A 16,985-nucleotide genomic window follows, 5' to 3' on the forward strand; every position below is an offset into this window, starting at 1 on the left:
ATAGTGGAAACAAACACCACGCTAAAAGCCATATGATCAGTGTTGAAGCCTTGATCTGTTGTAATCATAAGCACAGCTATGATATATGGCTCTCTGGCAGGCATTTCGCTACTCACTTTACACAGGGAGGTGGCAGTGACCTGTTGTTTGAATTTAGCAGACCCAGACCCCCACACCTGTTATTGCTGTCTCCTGTGTGCTCACGAAAAGCACCCACTGTGTGGGTGTAGACTACGTCTTGTACTTCTGATGAATTTTTGGAACCATCCCTGCTTCACAGTGTCATTAGGAAGCACACATCGCCATGGGTTGGACATTCCATTGCAGTGACATATGGTTATGTCCACTATGGGGGTGCTTTCACATTATTTGAAGTATTACTCAGCAAACCAAACAGCCACTCCTGTTGATACTGTATTGCCTATATTTTGCAAACAACAACATGTTCTACAGTGTGCCCTTTTTCTTGTTACCTAGAACTATAAAAGAATAGGTACTTGTCACACACCTATTGTCAACACCCAATGTTTTGGTAAATTTACTTTCCATAAATTCTTCTTCTTCTTCTTTTTTTTTTTTTTTTTAGTGAGAGAGAGAGACAGACAGACAGAGACACAGACCAACAAGAAGGGAGAGAGATGAGAAGCTTCAACTCATTGCCCATTGGTTGCTTTCTCATATGTGCCTTGACCGGAGGGCTCCAGCAGAGCCAGTGACCCCCTTGCTCAAGCCAGTGACCTTAGGCTCAAACCAGTGACCTTGGGCTTCAAGCCAATGACCTTTGGGCTCAAGCCAGCTACCACGTGGTCGTGTCTATGAGCACACTCTCAAGCTGGCAATTTTGGGGTTTCGATTCTGAGTCCTCAGTGTCCCAAGTTGACACTCTATTCACTGCTCCACTATCTGATCAGGCTCCATAAATTCTTTTTTTTTTTTTTTTTTTTTTTTTTAAAGTGAGAGGAGGGGACATAGAGAGACAGACTTCTGCATGTGCCCCGGCTGGGATTCAACCAGCAATCCCTGTCTGGGGCTGATGCTTGGATCAACTGAGTTATTTTTAGCACCTGAGGCTGAAGCTTGGACCAACTGAACTATCCTCAGCACCCGGCCAAGCTTAAACCGATTGAGCCACTGGCTGTGGGAGGGAAAGAGGGAGTGAAGGGGGTGAAGGAGGGAAAGAGAGGCGGATGGTTGTTTCTTTTGTGTGCCCTGACTGGGAACCAAATATGCTGGGACGTCCATATGCTGGGTTAACACTCTATCTACTGAGCCAAACAACCAGGGCCCATATGTTCTTATAAACAACCATTTTCTGATTGTAGAAGAGACTTTCGCAACACATAAACTCTTTTGAGTAAATGAATCAATGGTCTTCATAAATTAAAAAAAATCCAATATCTCATTTGAGTCATTGACAGTGATCATCCAGAAGAATATTTTCTGCTTTCAGGAATGATCCTAGTGCCCCTTATTTCTTAGTGTATAGTTGCTTGTGTTATTTATTTACTGGATTACACTGGTCACTGACTGAAGTGATGGTAACATTTCATTCAGACTTAGCAGGTCAACGCACTGTTGAGATGGCTTATTATTTCTTTATCTTGGTTTTTTCTCTTTAATGCTTATAAAGAATTTGCAAATGTCCAGTGGAAGCTTTTGCAGATGAGGATTTGTTTCGATGTCCTGGCAATATTTGGAAATGTATATTTAATTCAACAGTATTTACAAATAATTTATTTTTCTTTGAATAACTTGCTATGTTGAAATATCACCATCTGCTAGAACTTAGTCTTTTCACTTTATTTAATGGGAAAATGGAATATTCCTATGTAGCAGGCACATTTTTAAATATTAAGCTAAAAGATATGCAAATATAGGTCCTGTCAGTTTTTAGGAACATTTCCCTTAATTTTACAAATAAAGGCATATGCTATTGTTCTTCATTGAGGAAAAATGAAAGAATGGATTTATGCTATTACTACAAAACTGTATGATAGAAATACTTTTATGATTTATAGGTTGTAGGTGAATGTCTAATGCAGTGACAATTGAATATTCTGAATTTTGGTTGAAATCAAACTCATGTTTCAATAGAGACAAGGAAGAGCTAGATACCAACTTCCTTCTCTTTTCAAAACCGCTTAATTTCTGCTTTTCTCTGCCTGAGATCTTTGCACAAGCTTTTTGTTTACAGTTTCTTCTGTTTCACTCTCCACCAATCTACTCACACCTAGACCAGAAACAGAGCAGGAAGCTCATGGGCACTAAGGGTGGAGGCTGTCTCCTCTTGTGGAAACAGGTAACCTCACTATTGGACAGTACATATTGCTTTGTAGTTAGAGTAGATGGGCTTCACTTCAGGGTGGAGGAATTGCAATGGGCTGAGAGGGTCGTAGCCTGGGGCTTATTTGGTAAACACAAGTTGCCCTACTGACATGTTGTACATTATAAAATGCCTCTGTGATCCTGCCTGACTCTGTATGACTTCTCTTCCTCTTTTCTGCTCTCTCTATTGTGTGTCCTCCAGGTATGGGTCAACAATGGTGCAATATAAAAGCCAAGAAAAGCCTACTGCTTTTTAAAATTAGAGTTAAAAAACATCAATAGATTTTATAGTCCTATGCCAGTCATTGATATATGAAACTTTTCCTCCAAATGCATCCGTGGATAAGGGGACATTAAAATGTTTGAAATAATATGTGTCAATAGTTCTCAAAAGTGCTGAAGTTATGTGCTTTTATATGAAAATAGTTATATTCACCATGTGCCTATTCCTATGTAGAAATCCATGAACTATGTGGGAACATTGTAATATTTTAACCATTCTAACACAATTCAAAATATTTTTCAGTAAAAAATTCTTTACAATATACCTCATGTTTGTCTTTTTTCAAACTTTCTGTTTATTGGCTCTGGCCAGGTGGCTCAATGGATAAAGCGTCGTTCTGGCACACTGAAGTTGCAGGTTCAATATCTAGTCTGGGCACATAGGAGAAGCAACCAAATACACAACTAAATGGAACAACTAAGTGGAACAGAGAGTTAATGCTTCTCTCTCTCTCTTTCTCCCTCCCTTCCCTCCCTCCCTCCCTCCCTCCCCTTCTCCCTCCCCCGTCCCCCCTCAAATCATTGGAAAAATTAAAAATTTTCTCTTTATTTTTTATTGAGTTTTACATCTTTATTCCTTTTGCATCTTGATATGAATGCCCAAAATGTAACTATGCACATATTTGCAGGGAAAAAGCAATATGGTGATGTGAAGTTTGATGTTATGTTGTGTTATGTTTATGAGAGAAGATTGAAATATTCATAAAAATTGGCTTCTTTGAAAACCCAAAGAAGCAGGTATAGTCATCAGGAGAACTTAGGTTGGGACGTGGCTAAATTATATGTAAGGTCTAAGGTAGGGAAGAAATAAGAAAGTGCATTTTCATATTTAATATTGGCTCCCTCGATAGGCATTCAGTAGACATTTGTTGAGTGAAGGAGCAACTGAGAGAGCCAGAAGTGTCTTTACAGAAAACTTTAAGCAACACCAGAGAAAATAATCTTTTAAAATTTTTTTTATTTATTCATTTTTTATAACTAGAGTGAGAGAGAGAGAGAGAGAGAGAGAGAGAGGAAAGAGATAGGGAGAACAGAGGAGGAGCAGGAAGCATCAACTCCCATATGTGCCTTGACCAGGCAAGCCCGGGGTTTCGAACCGGCGACCTCAGGGTTCCAGGTCGACACTTTATCTACTGCGCCACCACAGGTCAGGCCAGAAAATAATCTTGATTTGGGAGAAAAAATACCAAGCTCAATACCGAATAAATCTATAGGGAAATGAAAAAAATTTATGATTTTTCTGCTTTCTTAACATTTTGTAACTATAGGAAAGAAAGATAAAAAAGAAGATTTATAGGAGATGGTACAAGTATCAAGATTGATATTTTCTTGGATTTTCATGACCAACAAGAAGCATATAAGCCCTCAGTTTATGACTTCTCTCTTTGAAGAACTCAGCCGAAAGAAGGATTTTGTGACACAGGACTGCAGAGGCAGAAGTACAGAACCATCATTTCAACCTCTCTGTGTCCAAAGCCTTTGTCATAAAGCCATTTATTACCATAGCTACTGGCACCATATCTTGGTACTTTATAAAATGCCACTTCAGAAAATTTTGATAACTGAATCAAAGCAACTATAAATTGAGGTTCTTGGCTCTGAAGGGGGGGATACAGAGAGAACAAAAAATCTTGGTATGTTAGTAAAGAATACAGGATTGGAATTTAAAAGACATGGGATCTAGCTTAGCTCTGTTATCTAACCAACTGGTTGATTTTACACCATTCACTTGCTTTCTCTGGGCCTTGGTTTTCTGTTCTGAAAATTAGAGCATTCAATTAATGGACACTCCAGATGAAATTGTCCATAATCACACAGATAGATTCATTGTTAGTTGGAATGCTAAGATAGCTTTTGTGAGGGATGGAGACCTCATAAACTATTAAACCTAAATTGAATGTCTCTGATTTTTCTAAAGGTTCAGGTACTGGTTACATTAAGAATCAGTTATAAAATTACATGTCTTGTTAATAAGAACCTGATGAAGCTATCAGTATTGCTGAAGACATTTTAGTTATTGAAATTGTAACACAAACAAAACAATGTGCTAAAAGCTTTCTGTGGCTTATGTCACTTAATTCTGAAAATAATCCAATGAGGTTAGTCATGCTATCTCTATTTTATAGATGAAAGAATGGAGGCTTACTTTGAAGAACTTGGACCAGGTTACACAAAGAGTCAGAATTTGAGCCCACCCTACTTGCCATCACATTAAGAAAACATCACTCTCTATATAGTGTAAGGATAGTACAGACTAAGTTCCCTTTAAGGATTATGAGCAGATAAAGTAAAATCATGAATGTTTAGTACCATATATGGCACATGGTAATTGTTCAGTTCAGTTAATGTTATCCTGTTTCAAGGACAATAGAGGGAAAATTTGGCTTTTAAGAAATGGCTGGCCTATCGGGAGGAGTTTTAGAAGGATTCTGCCTTGATAGGGGAGTCTATCATTGGCTTTATTTATTATATTTTTAAAAATATTTTATTTATTGATTTTAAAGAGAGGTGGGGACAGTGAGAAATATCAACTCATAGTTGCTTCGCTTTAATTATTCATTAATTGTTATATGTGCCTTGACTGGGCAAGCCTAGGGTTTTGAACCAGCGACCTTAGCATTCCAGGTTGATGCTTTATCCACTGCACCACCACAGGTCATGCTATAATTGAGTATAATAGGAAGCTTCATAGAGAATTGGGCTGTGGTGTGTGTGTGTGTGTGTGTGTGTGTGTGTGTGTACGCGTGCGTATGTGTGTGTATCCAAGAGAGAGATCTTTCTTCTTTGCTTTTAACCTAAACCACTCTTTTCTATCTTATTCCCTGAAAAACCAGTTAAAATGTTTTATTTTTTAAATAAGGAAGATGATCATTGACTTTCTCTCACCAAGCAGTTATCACTGTACATGTTGAGGAAGTGGGTGTTCCTGGCTTTCTATTGTTAATCCGATGAGAATGAGGGTGGAGAGCTTTGAAAAAATATTTGTATAAGGAGGAGAGACAGAAGTGAGCTGAATAAGAAAGTCATTTGCATCTTCCAAATTGGGGCATTCTTGACTCTTTAGGAGACATTAACTTCAGATATTTAGAGGATACCTCTTCAAGAAGGTACAGAGTTTAAAGAAATGACCTCAACTTCAAGTGTTCTTCATAGATCCTTATTTTTTATATTATTAAATTTTAGTATAAGGACTCAGTTCTTTCTTAAAAGTTTTAGGAAGGACTACTGTCCTCATATCCATCTTCTGATGCTAGATTGCTAGATGATGATGCTAATAGCAGTTCATATTTATATAGGACTACTGTGTTCCAGGCACTGTTCTAACCCTTATATGTATACACTAACTCAGTCCTCACAACAGCCGTCTGAGATAGGTTTACTGTGTACTTCATTGTATATAAACTGTGTTGATGGTGCATTCTTGATCTTGTTAGAAGACACTAATCAAAGGTTTTCACACAACTATATTTCTAGTGCCACCTGATTTAATAGCAACTGCAAGGTGTCATGGGTTGTAAGACTGTGAAATATAAGACCCACACCAATTTTAAATAAGTTGAAATAAGGAAGTATTCACATTAGAATTAATAAAGTCTCATTTCCATTTTACAAACAAGGACCCCAAGGCAACAGGGATGAGCATTTCCGAAGTTATATCACTGGATTCACATCCAGGTGATTTGGTTCTAGAGTCCTTGCCTTTAACCTCCATTTTTTTCCCTGTCTTTTAACAATATGTTGGAGTTGAGCTTATGCTAACATGTGGATAGACTGCCCTAGACCCAGGTACTTATCCCCTCAACAGTGGCATCTGAGACAGAATGGCACCAAATCGGCACTGAGATCCTTCTGAAGGAAGAAGTGTGTGTGGTGTTTACCACCTGCCTCTAGGGCTGTGGTAAGGATTGTTACACTTATGTATATGCAGTTGTTTGACACATGGGCATGGGACCTAGGCTTCTGATTCATTTTTAGCAAGAGCAATGCAATTGGGAAGTCTTGATGACTGACCTTCCATCAATAGGCTGGAGTGCTTACAGGAAATGGAATGCACAAAATGTTTGAATGCCCCAAATGTCAGATTCTTCATGGTATGTTTTTACTGTTTCCCTCTCTGTTCTAAAATGCTGACATAAAAATTTTGTTATTTCTATACTTGGTAAGTAGAGTTTTTTCTTTCTAGAAAAAAAGGTCCCAGCCTGACCAGGCAGTGGCGCAGTGGATAGAGGGTCAGACTGGGATGCGGAGGACCCAGGTTTGAGACCCTGAGGTCACCAGCTTGAGCCCGGGCTCATCTGATTCAAGCAAGGCTCACCAGCTTGAGCCCAAGGTTGCTAGCTCGAGTAAGGGGTCACTCGTTCTGCTGTAGCCCCCCAGTCAAGGCACATATGAGAAAGCAATCAATGAACAACTAAGGAACCGCAAGGAAGAATTGATATTTCTCATCTCTCTCCCTTCCTGTCTGTCCCTATCTGTCCCTCTCTTTGACTCTCCCTGTCTCTGCTACAAAAAAAAAAAAAAAAAAAAAAGAAAGAAAAAGAAAAAGAAAAAAATGCCCCAGAAACAATACTTAACACTTGAGTAACAAAAATAAGAAACAAAATAAATTTTTTATATAAGAATGTTTCTGTATGAAAACTTACCAGCAGTTGAACCTTAACATTAAGTTACCTTCACTTCGTGGTGATAAGCAGTGGTGAGACAACCACACATAGGACTGGGTTTGGGGCTGTAGTTTGCTAAGGATTAGGATTATCTGCTGAAAGATGGAATAACCCCATTAATTCCAGGCTCTATCTGTACTGCAAGTTCAGAGAGGGAGCCTGTCCCCTTCAACACCCTGCCCCAAACCTGAAATCCTGGTATCATTTTGAAGACTTGCCTGACTCCTTTTGTTTTCTTGCTGCTACCTTCCTCTTTAGAATTCTGGCCTCTGTTAACCCAGACCAGCCTGGTCACTGTGGCCAATATAGGACAAACACTACATAGCCTACTTTGCTATAAGTTTCCCCATCTGAACTCTGTTTTGTTGTTGGATTACTGGTTAATATTTTACTGCCAGGTCCCTGACATGAAATGGGAGGTGACTTCTCAACCAAGGAAGTGAAAGTCACTCACTCATCACACCTTTCCCCATTGTTTATTGGGAAACAATTCTCCTCTGCTGTTCTGCTTTCTCCCAACCTGTTTACTGTATTCCAACATGAGCAAGCTGTTCAGGTGCAGAGAAAAACTATACTGTGGTGGAGATAAAATTTTGGATACAGACAGATGACAATTGAGGTAATTAAAGTAAATATTTAAGTTTGTTGGTTCAGCACAAGTTTAAAGCACCAGAGCATTGCTTCTGATTATTATGTTACATTTCTAGTCTTGAACTGTTTGAACCTCTGGACTGTTTTTGAATCAATTTTTACCAGCCTAGACCAGTAAAATCCATATTGTAGATGGCTTGAACTAGTTACAAGCAGTTTGACAAAATTAGAGCAAGTATGACCCAGTTAGAGATAGATTTAATTGGTCAGCACTAGCTTGATTCAGTAAAATATACTGTGAATCAATCAAACTTTCTGTGAGCTAGTCAGAACCTGCTTTGTCTGGGGCTGAACTTATTAAAGCTAGCTAAACCCAGCTGAAGTAATTAGAGCTATTAAAACCAGACCCAAATAAATTTGGTTAAACATATCTAGTTTTAGCCAGAGTGGTTTTAGATTAGCCAGAGATGGTTTTATAGGTAGAACCTTTTTTAACTCAACTTTTTCACTCTGAACTAGTAAGAACCATTCAAATTCTTTTGAACAAGTATGAGCTTGTTAGAATTGATTGCTGTATTTTATACAAATTGAAATCTGCTTTTAAGCTGGTCATAACTCTTTTGAAATTAACAATTCTATTTAAAATGAATTGAAAATGGTTTGAACCAGCCAAAAAAGAATTAGTTTAAAAGTGATCTTTGTTGACTCAGCAAACTACTCTGAGCCAATCAGCGATCTTTTGTGCTATAAATATCTTTTGAGTTTTTCTGTGGCAATTTCAGAAATTGCTTTAGGTCTTCAGAGGCAGTCTGATCTATCCATAATGGGGAGAAAGGAGTGAGCTAACATCTACCCAATACCCAGGATGTGCCAAGCATTGTGTTGGGCACTCCACAAAAATTATCCCGTTTCATCCTTAGAACAATGCTGTGAAGTAGTGTATATTTTCTATTTCACAGAATAGAAACATGAAATATACGGCTTAAAGACATCTGAGAGCTGCTATGTGCTAAACATGGGATTCAATCCAGCTCTGCTTGACTTCAGAGATCATGTGTTAAGCTACCTTGTATGATATCATACCTAGTCGCTTTCAAGCCCAACATGCATTTATAAAAACATGAGCAATGGACATAAGGTTAGGGCTGGAAGGGACATTGGGCTTGGAGTTAGGAGACCTATGTTCTTTATTGTGCAAATGAGTTAATCTTTCTGGATTCTGTTTTATCCTTTAGAAAATTGAACCCAGAGAATGAAAGGTCTGAACATTTATTTTCAGGTCAACATGGTAGTTCATTGATTGTCTAGAGGTGCAGTCTGAAGAGTGTAAACTCTGATTACTATTGATGGTGGTATTCATTCCTTCAGTTGTAGCATTTGGTTTATTAACACTTCCTCTATGATGGCTTGGTTTGGGAACAAACTCTTACATATTGCTTCAACATGAATACAAAACAAAACCCATGACAACCATTTGTAGACTAACGTGTGCTTCTTCTCTCTTGATAACTACACACTTTAACTTTTGGTGTAACAGAGATAGTTTCCTCTGTCTTTAAATTCCACTCATGTGGGTTTAGAGAATTCTAGAATAGTGATGCCGTTGGTCACAGCATTTCTTTTTGTACTTTAAATGATATAAAAACATAGTTTTAGAACTGACCAACTTAAAAAAAATAAATGTAAAGAGAACAGAGGGAAAGGGGATGGTAGGATGGGATAAACCTGAAGGGAAGGGGGGAGGGCGCTATGGGGAGGGAAGGGAGGGGAGGGCGCAAGGGAGATGTTGAGAGGAATACGGGGGAGGGGGGATGCATTTGGGGCAACACTAGAATCTATGTAAACACAATAAATTAAAATCAATAAAAAAATAAATAAATGTAAAGAGGAAATAAGGTGCCACAGTGTCTTGCATCACTCTCATTGCAGAATTTGGAGTTGTATTTGGCTTCCTCATTCATTTTGAGGGGAACCTCCAAAATGACTAAACATGACCTGGACCTGCTTTTCACTTCTTAGCTCTTAGTTCTGAATAATTGGGAGCCAAGAGTGATGCTGTGATATGACACACTAGAATATTTGTCCCCAAGTGGTCATCTTCTGGAGAAGAATTCTGTTATACAGCATTGATTCTGGCAGCCTCCACCCATGAATATAGACGCTAGAGCATAAGAAAGCCATCATCTATAAAATGTCACTCATTATAGTGTACAGATAGAATTATGGATGTTTGTAGAGGCTCTGCCCTTATCTGTTGACCAGCCGTGTCTGAATGTGAAGTCACAGAGCTGCCCTCAGGCACCAAGCAAGTATACTGCAGTGGCTCTTGGGTCTCAGCAATCAGGATTTTTGAGCATAAAGTGAGTCAACAAATTGAGGAGGGTGAGGGGGAGGCAACCTTCAAAACTGATAAATGTCCTTGCCTGAGCTTTTATTAATTTTATGGATCTATGGGGATAATCCCTATAGGATATATTGAGAATTGTGGTTAAGTTTCTGTGCATGGGGCTAGGCGGAAAGGAGACAATGAAAGAAAGGTCAGCAGCATCTAATGCAGGGAATCGGACATGTGTGGGGGAGGGGGAATGTGTATGTTTGTCTGAGCAAGCTGAGTTGCTGTCAGTGGTAATGGGAGAGCTGGTTATTTTTCGAATGCTCAGAATGGCTTATTGGTTCTTAGAAATGGGAGGATAAAAAGAAGCCTTCTCTAGAGACAGATGACATTTTTATTCAGGCATTTTTCTTTTCTAAAGTGAACTTTGGTGTGAGTCAACATTGACGAGCTCAATTGGTAGTATTTCTTGTGAGAATGCCAAGGCTAGTGTAGTAAATGAGCCCTTCACTGTGGAACTGTGGCCTCTGTGTAGGCGCGGCTCAGATCTGGAGTGAGTGCCCTAGTGAGCAGTGATAGTTCAGAAAAGTCTGATCAGAACTATCTGATTTAATATGAATGAATTTAATAATAATAATAACAAAATAATAAAAATAAAATAATAGCAATAATATAAGGAAGCTGCAAGCCAAATTTTATTTGCCAATTTAGCGTTGTGTTTCAAGGCATGTGAAAGCGATTAGTATAAATGAAATTTCCTAGATGTCCAAGTTAAAAAAGAAAAGCCAGGATCCAGCTCTAGGAGACTTTGAAAAGAAGTGGGGTTGAGGGAGGAAATGAAACCACTTCTGCTCTAAGTGTTGTTATTATTCCTGGAACATTCTCCTTTCTCTTTTGTTTCTTCCTTTTGTTAATTTTTGTCCTGTGATCTGCATATGAGACTTAATGACCATTACCTTTCTGATTATCATTCTCACTTGGAATTTTTTTCTTAACAGTGCTATAATATTCACATTAAATTTAAACTGTTAGTTATTTACTATTTCAGTAGCATCTTTTCTAGCCAATTATTATATCCTTGGAGGCAATGAATAATATCTAATCCTCCAATAACCTGTAGGCATATTGGTGTTACATAGAAGTACTTGTTGACTTGGATATTAAAGTACGTTACTTTATTTGTGGAAGATTCTAATATATTCTAATAGATTTTTAGTAAGTATGCATTTGTTTGTTTTTGCAGGTGAACCACTGAGTTCTTCATTATGTCTGATGGAGACTATGATTACCTCATCAAATTCTTAGCTTTGGGAGACTCTGGAGTAGGGAAGACGAGTGTACTTTACCAGTACACAGATGGTAAATTTAACTCCAAATTTATCACAACAGTGGGCATTGATTTCAGGGAAAAGAGAGTGGTAAGTTCTATATCCTTCTATATAAAAATGTAATCTCTAAATCCACATTTGCCTGTCTGTTTAGTTTTCTTTGTAGGAATTATAAAGACAAAGATTGGAGTCTAAAATTCAAGGGTACATATGAAAGTGTTCAATCTGAACAATGTGATTTAAAAGGCTGTGCCAGGGGACACTTTATATAAAAATAAATGTAAAGATCCTTTTTAATTCTCCCTTGATACCTTTTTGGCTTATATCTTCCCCTGAATTCCACAGTTATTTGTCTACCTTTGTTATGAAGCCTACAAACCATCCTGCCTCTTATATCCCTTTTGTTGGCTATTTCTTCCACCTTTGATACCATTCTTTCCTTCCTTCCTTCCTTCCTTCCTTCCTTCCTTCCTTCCTTCCTTCCTTCCTTCCTCCCTTCCTCCCTTCCTCCCTTCCTCCCTTCCTCCCTTCCTTCCTTCCTTCCTTCTTTCCTTCCTTCCTTCCTTCCTTTTTTTTGAGAGAGGCAGGGAGAGAGAGAGAGAGAGAGAGACAGAAACATTGAGCTGCTCTTGTAAGAGCCCTAACTGGGAATCGAACTGGCAACCCCCAATGATGCTCTAACCGAGCTATCTGACCAAGGCTTAATTTTTTTTTCCTGTTGATTTTTAGAGAGACAAAGAGAGGAAGGGAGAGAGAGGAAAGGGAGGAGGAAGGGAAGCACTCATTGTTGTTCCACTCAGTTGTGCATTCCTTGGTTGCTTCCCGTGTGTGCCCTGACTGGGGAGGGACACTGCAACCTTGTTGCTTTGGGATGACGCTCCTGACTGACTGAGCTAACCAGCCAGGGCCTTGATATCATTCTAAATGACTTTTCTCTTAATTAAGGCCTCAGCAACCCACATGAAACACTGGTGGCAGAACTCACTGCTGCTAGGAGGGTGAGGTTGGAACAGGACTGGGAATGCTGCTAGTGTATGTTGATCTGGGAAGTAACAATGGGAACAGAAGTTCTGTAGAATAATCAGGAAAGAGGTTCTTTTAAGAAAGTTATTTTTAGCCTGACTAGGCAGGCGCAGAGGATAGTGTCGACTTGGGACACTGAGGACCCAGGTTTGAAACCCCAAGGGAGTCGGCTTGAGCTCAGGTTCACCTGGCTTGAATGCAGGCTCACCAGCTTGAGTGCAGGGTCACTGGCTTGACTGTTGGATCATAGGCACGACCTCATGGTTGCTGGCTTGAGCCCAAAGATTGCTGGCTTGAAGCCCAAGGCTGCTGGCTTCAGCAAGGGGTCACTGGCTTGGCTAGAGTCCCCCGGTCAAGGCACATATGAAAAAGCAGTCAATGAACAACTAATATGCCACAACCATGAGTTCATGTTCCTCATCTCTATCCCTTCCTGTCTATCTGTCTTTCTCTCTTGGGTGCATGCTAAAAATAAATAAATAAACAAACAAATAAATAAAATTTTAAAAGATTTGCTTTATTGATTTTAGAGAGAGGAGAGAGAAAGAGAAAGGGGGGAGGGAGAAGCATTAACTTGTAGGAGTTGCTTGTCGTGCCTCGACACGGCAAGTCTGGGATTTCGAACCTGAAGCCTCAGGGTTCAAGATTGACACTTTATCCACTGCACTACCACAGGTCAGGATTTCATTTTTTAGGACCCAAGACTAAAAAATATTCTGGAGGTGGAGGGGAAGGCAGTAAGTAGGTCACTGTGTCAGAGTTGCAGAGGAATTAAGATGGCTTTTTCTTTGAACTACATTTCTTGCTGAAAAATTGACTGTTACCAGCAAGTGGTCAGGAGATCAATGACAAAGACACTTTAATGGAACAGGTTCTACCTGGGAAAGATACAGGGTCCCTAGATACTAGGACAGAAGCATTCATTCCCTCCTATGCAGTCTAGGTCTTTTATTCTATTGCTAGAGAGTCTTATTGAGACTTAGACCCACTGAGTAAAAATAGGATCTCTATGGCCCTGGCTGGTTGGCTCAGTAGATAGAGCATTGGCCCAGCATGTGGACATCCCATGTTCAAAATCCGGTCAGGGCACACATGAGAAACAACCATCTGCTTCTCTTCCCCTTCTTCTCCCTCTTCTCTCTCTCTTCCTCTCTCTCAGCCAGTGGCTTGATTGGTTCAAGTGTTGGCTCTGAGTGCTGAGGATAGCTCGCTTGGTCCGAGCATCAGCCTCAGGGTAGATTTGCACATCGGCCCCAGATGGGGGTTGCTAGGGAGATTCCCATTGGGGCACATGCAGGAGTGTGTCTTTCTATCTCCCCTCCTCTCACTTAATAAAAATAGGAAAGTTTCAGTATAATTGGTAGAATATATATGTATATATTTATTAAATCCCATTTTATAATCTTGTTTTTAAAAAATAGCCATATTGAGATATAATTCACATAACATAATGTTTACCCATTTAAAGTATATAATTCAGTGCATCCATCCCCACTATTTAATTTTAGAACACTTCATCACCCCATAAAGAAACCTCATTCCCTTTGGCAGTCATTTGCCATTTTCCCTCTCCTTAGCCACTAGTCTAGTCTCAACAGATTTGCCTGTTTTGGATATATCATGTAAATGGAATCATACAATATGAAAGAGAGGAAAGGGGAAGGAGAGAGAGAGAGATATCAATATGTTGTTACACTTATATATGCATTCATTGGTTGATTTTTGTATGGGCTCTGCCCCAGGATAGAACCTGCAACTTTGATATATTGAGATAATGTTCTAACTGCTACCTAGCCAGGGTTGTGTAGCCTTTTATGTCTGACTTCTTTCATTTAGCATAATGATCACACATGTTGTAGCATGATCATTCTGTTATGATCAAATAATAGTCCATTGTATTGATACAGCACATTTTGTCTAGTCATTCATCTGCTGGTGAACATTTGTGTTGTTTCACTTTTTAGCTAATATGCACAATGCTACTATTAACATTTATATATCAATACTTTTTTTGTGTGTGTACTTATGTTTTGATATCTCTTATGTGTGGACCTACGTTTTCAAATCTTTTGTGTATATGCTTAGGAACTTCCAAAATTTTCCAAAGATGCTGCATCATTTTACATTTCTAGAAATGTATAAGGGTCCCAATTTCTCCATATCTTCACCAACTCTGTGTCTATTTGAAGATAGCCATTTTAGTGGATGTGAAGAGGTACCTCATTGTAGGTTTGACTTAAATTTCCCTAATGAAGAATGTTGTTGAACAGTCATCTTTTCATGTGCTTTATTGTCCACCTGTATATCATCTTTGGAGAAATGTCTAATCAGATCCTTTGTCTATTTTGAAATTGGTTGTCTTGTTAAATTTTAAGAGTTTTAATACAGTGTGTCTGTAAAGTCATGGTGCACTTTTGACTGGTCACAGGAAAGCAACAAAAGATGATAGAAATGTGAAATCTACACCAAATAAAAGGAAAACTCTCCCAGTTTCATACCTTTTCAGTGCAATTCGATGTGGGCTCATGCACAGATTTTTTAGGGCTCCTTAGGTAGCTATCCCATATAGCCTCTACAGACCCGTCACTGACTGATGGCCTACCAGAACGGGGTTTCTCCACCAAACTGCCGGTTTCCTTCAACTGCTTATCCCACCGAGTAATGTTATTCCTATGTGGTGGCACTTCGTTATAAACTCGCCGATATTCACGTTGCACTTTGGTCACGGATTTGAATTTAGTGAGCTACAGAACACACTGAACTTTCCTCTGTACTGTCCACATCTTGACTGGCATGGCCGTGGGCTGCTCCGCTGTATACACGGTATTACGTCATCATCTGTGCATGCGCACATGTTGCCACATCATCCTACAGAAACTGGAAGGGTTTTCCTTTTACTTGGTGGAGATTTCACATTTCTATCGTCTTTTGTTGCTTTCCTGTGACCAGTCAAAAGTGCACAATGACTTTACGGACACACTGTATATTCTAGATAAGTGCTCTTAATAGATATATGACATGCAAATAGTTTTAGCTTTTACATTTAGGTCTATGATCTGTCAATCTCTGCCTTTTATTTTAGTCTTTAATTCATTTACATTTAATATAATTGCTGATAAAGTAGGATTTATGTCTCTAATTTTGCTGTATGTTTTCTATGTATCTTATCTCTTTTTTGTATCTGTTTTTCCATGACTGCTTTATTTTTGTTGTAAAGATATTTTCTAGTATTCCATTTTAATTTCCTTGTCGTTTATTTAATATATATGTACATATATGAATATATATACACACACATATATAATACACACACATATATATAGTTTGAGCATATTTATAATTATTGATTTAAAATCTTTATCTAGTAAGTTCAACATCTGGGCTCCCTCAGGTTTGGTTTCTATAGGCTGCTTTTGTCCCAGTGTATGGGCCATACTTTATTTCTTTGTGTGTCTCAACTGTTGTTGAAAACTGAACATTTAAAATAATGTAATATGGCAACTCTGGAAATCAAATTCCTCTCCCCAAGGATTTCTTTTCTGTGTGCTGTTTGTTTATTTATGTTGATGTTTGTTTGTTTAGTGACATTCTTGGGCTAATTCTGTAAACTGTATTATTTGTTATGTACAGTTCCTGAAGTCTTTGCTCAGTTAACTTAGTGGTCAGTTAATGAGTGGACAGAGCATTTATTAAATTCCTCAAACCAGGCCCTGGCCGGTTGGCTCAGCGGTAGAGCGTCGGCCTGGCGTGCGGGGGACCCGGGTTCGATTCCCGGCCAGGGCACATAGGAGAAGCGCCCATTTGCTTCTCCACCCCCCCTTCCTCTCTGTCTCTCTCTTCCCCTCCCGCAGCCAAGGCTCCATTGGAGCAAAGATGGCCCGGGCGCTGGGGATGGCTCCTTGGCCTCTGCCCCAGGCACTAGAGTGGCTCTGGTCACGACAGAGCGACGCCCCAGAGGGGCAGAGCATCGCCCCCTGGTGGGCAGAGCTTCACCCCTGGTGGGCGTGCCGGGTGGATCCCGGTCGGGCGCATGCGGGAGTCTGTCTGACTGTCTCTCCCCGTTTCCAGCTTCAGAAAAATACACACACACAAAAAAAATAATAAATTCCTCAAACCAGAATGTTTCTCATCTTTTCTGAAGAAGTGTGTGTGTGTGTGTGTGTGTGTGTGTGTGTGTGTGTGGTGTGACATGTCTTAATGCTACTGTAGGTGGTTTATAAGTCTGCCTTAGCCTTCACCTCATGCTTGAGAAGAGCCTCAAGGTTAGTTGGAAGTGAGATATTAGAACGTTTTCAGGTCTTTCCTGAGCATATGTACAGCCCTACATGCGAGCATGGTCTAATCGATTCCAAGGAATATTTAGGAACTTTTCAAATATCTCCATGGACATCTCATTTCCTGGTTTTTATTATTTTTTTTTATTTTTAAAGTCTTCTGGTT

General features: G+C 39.3%; 1 protein-coding gene across 14 annotated transcripts in view; it reads left to right on the forward strand.

Moving 5' to 3' along the window:
• The window catches only part of RAB27A (RAB27A, member RAS oncogene family), an 85,590-nt gene that overhangs the window by 43,730 nt on the left and 24,875 nt on the right, over positions 1-16,985 (forward strand). For 11 of the 14 annotated variants that reach the window (XM_066276234.1, XM_066276225.1, XM_066276229.1 and 8 more), the window contains one exon: positions 11,438-11,612. In XM_066276234.1, coding sequence (XP_066132331.1) covers positions 11,460-11,612 — 153 coding nt within the window. In that variant the 5' untranslated portion in view covers positions 11,438-11,459. Of the gene's footprint in view, positions 1-2,225; positions 2,300-7,752; positions 7,891-10,123; positions 10,223-11,437; positions 11,613-16,985 lie in introns of those variants that run through there. The other 3 variants (XM_066276237.1, XM_066276236.1, XM_066276235.1) reach the window with 3 other exon arrangements.

This window comes from Saccopteryx bilineata, chromosome 4 (genome assembly GCF_036850765.1).
Source record: "Saccopteryx bilineata isolate mSacBil1 chromosome 4, mSacBil1_pri_phased_curated, whole genome shotgun sequence".
Classification (NCBI taxonomy): Eukaryota; Metazoa; Chordata; class Mammalia; order Chiroptera; family Emballonuridae; genus Saccopteryx; species Saccopteryx bilineata.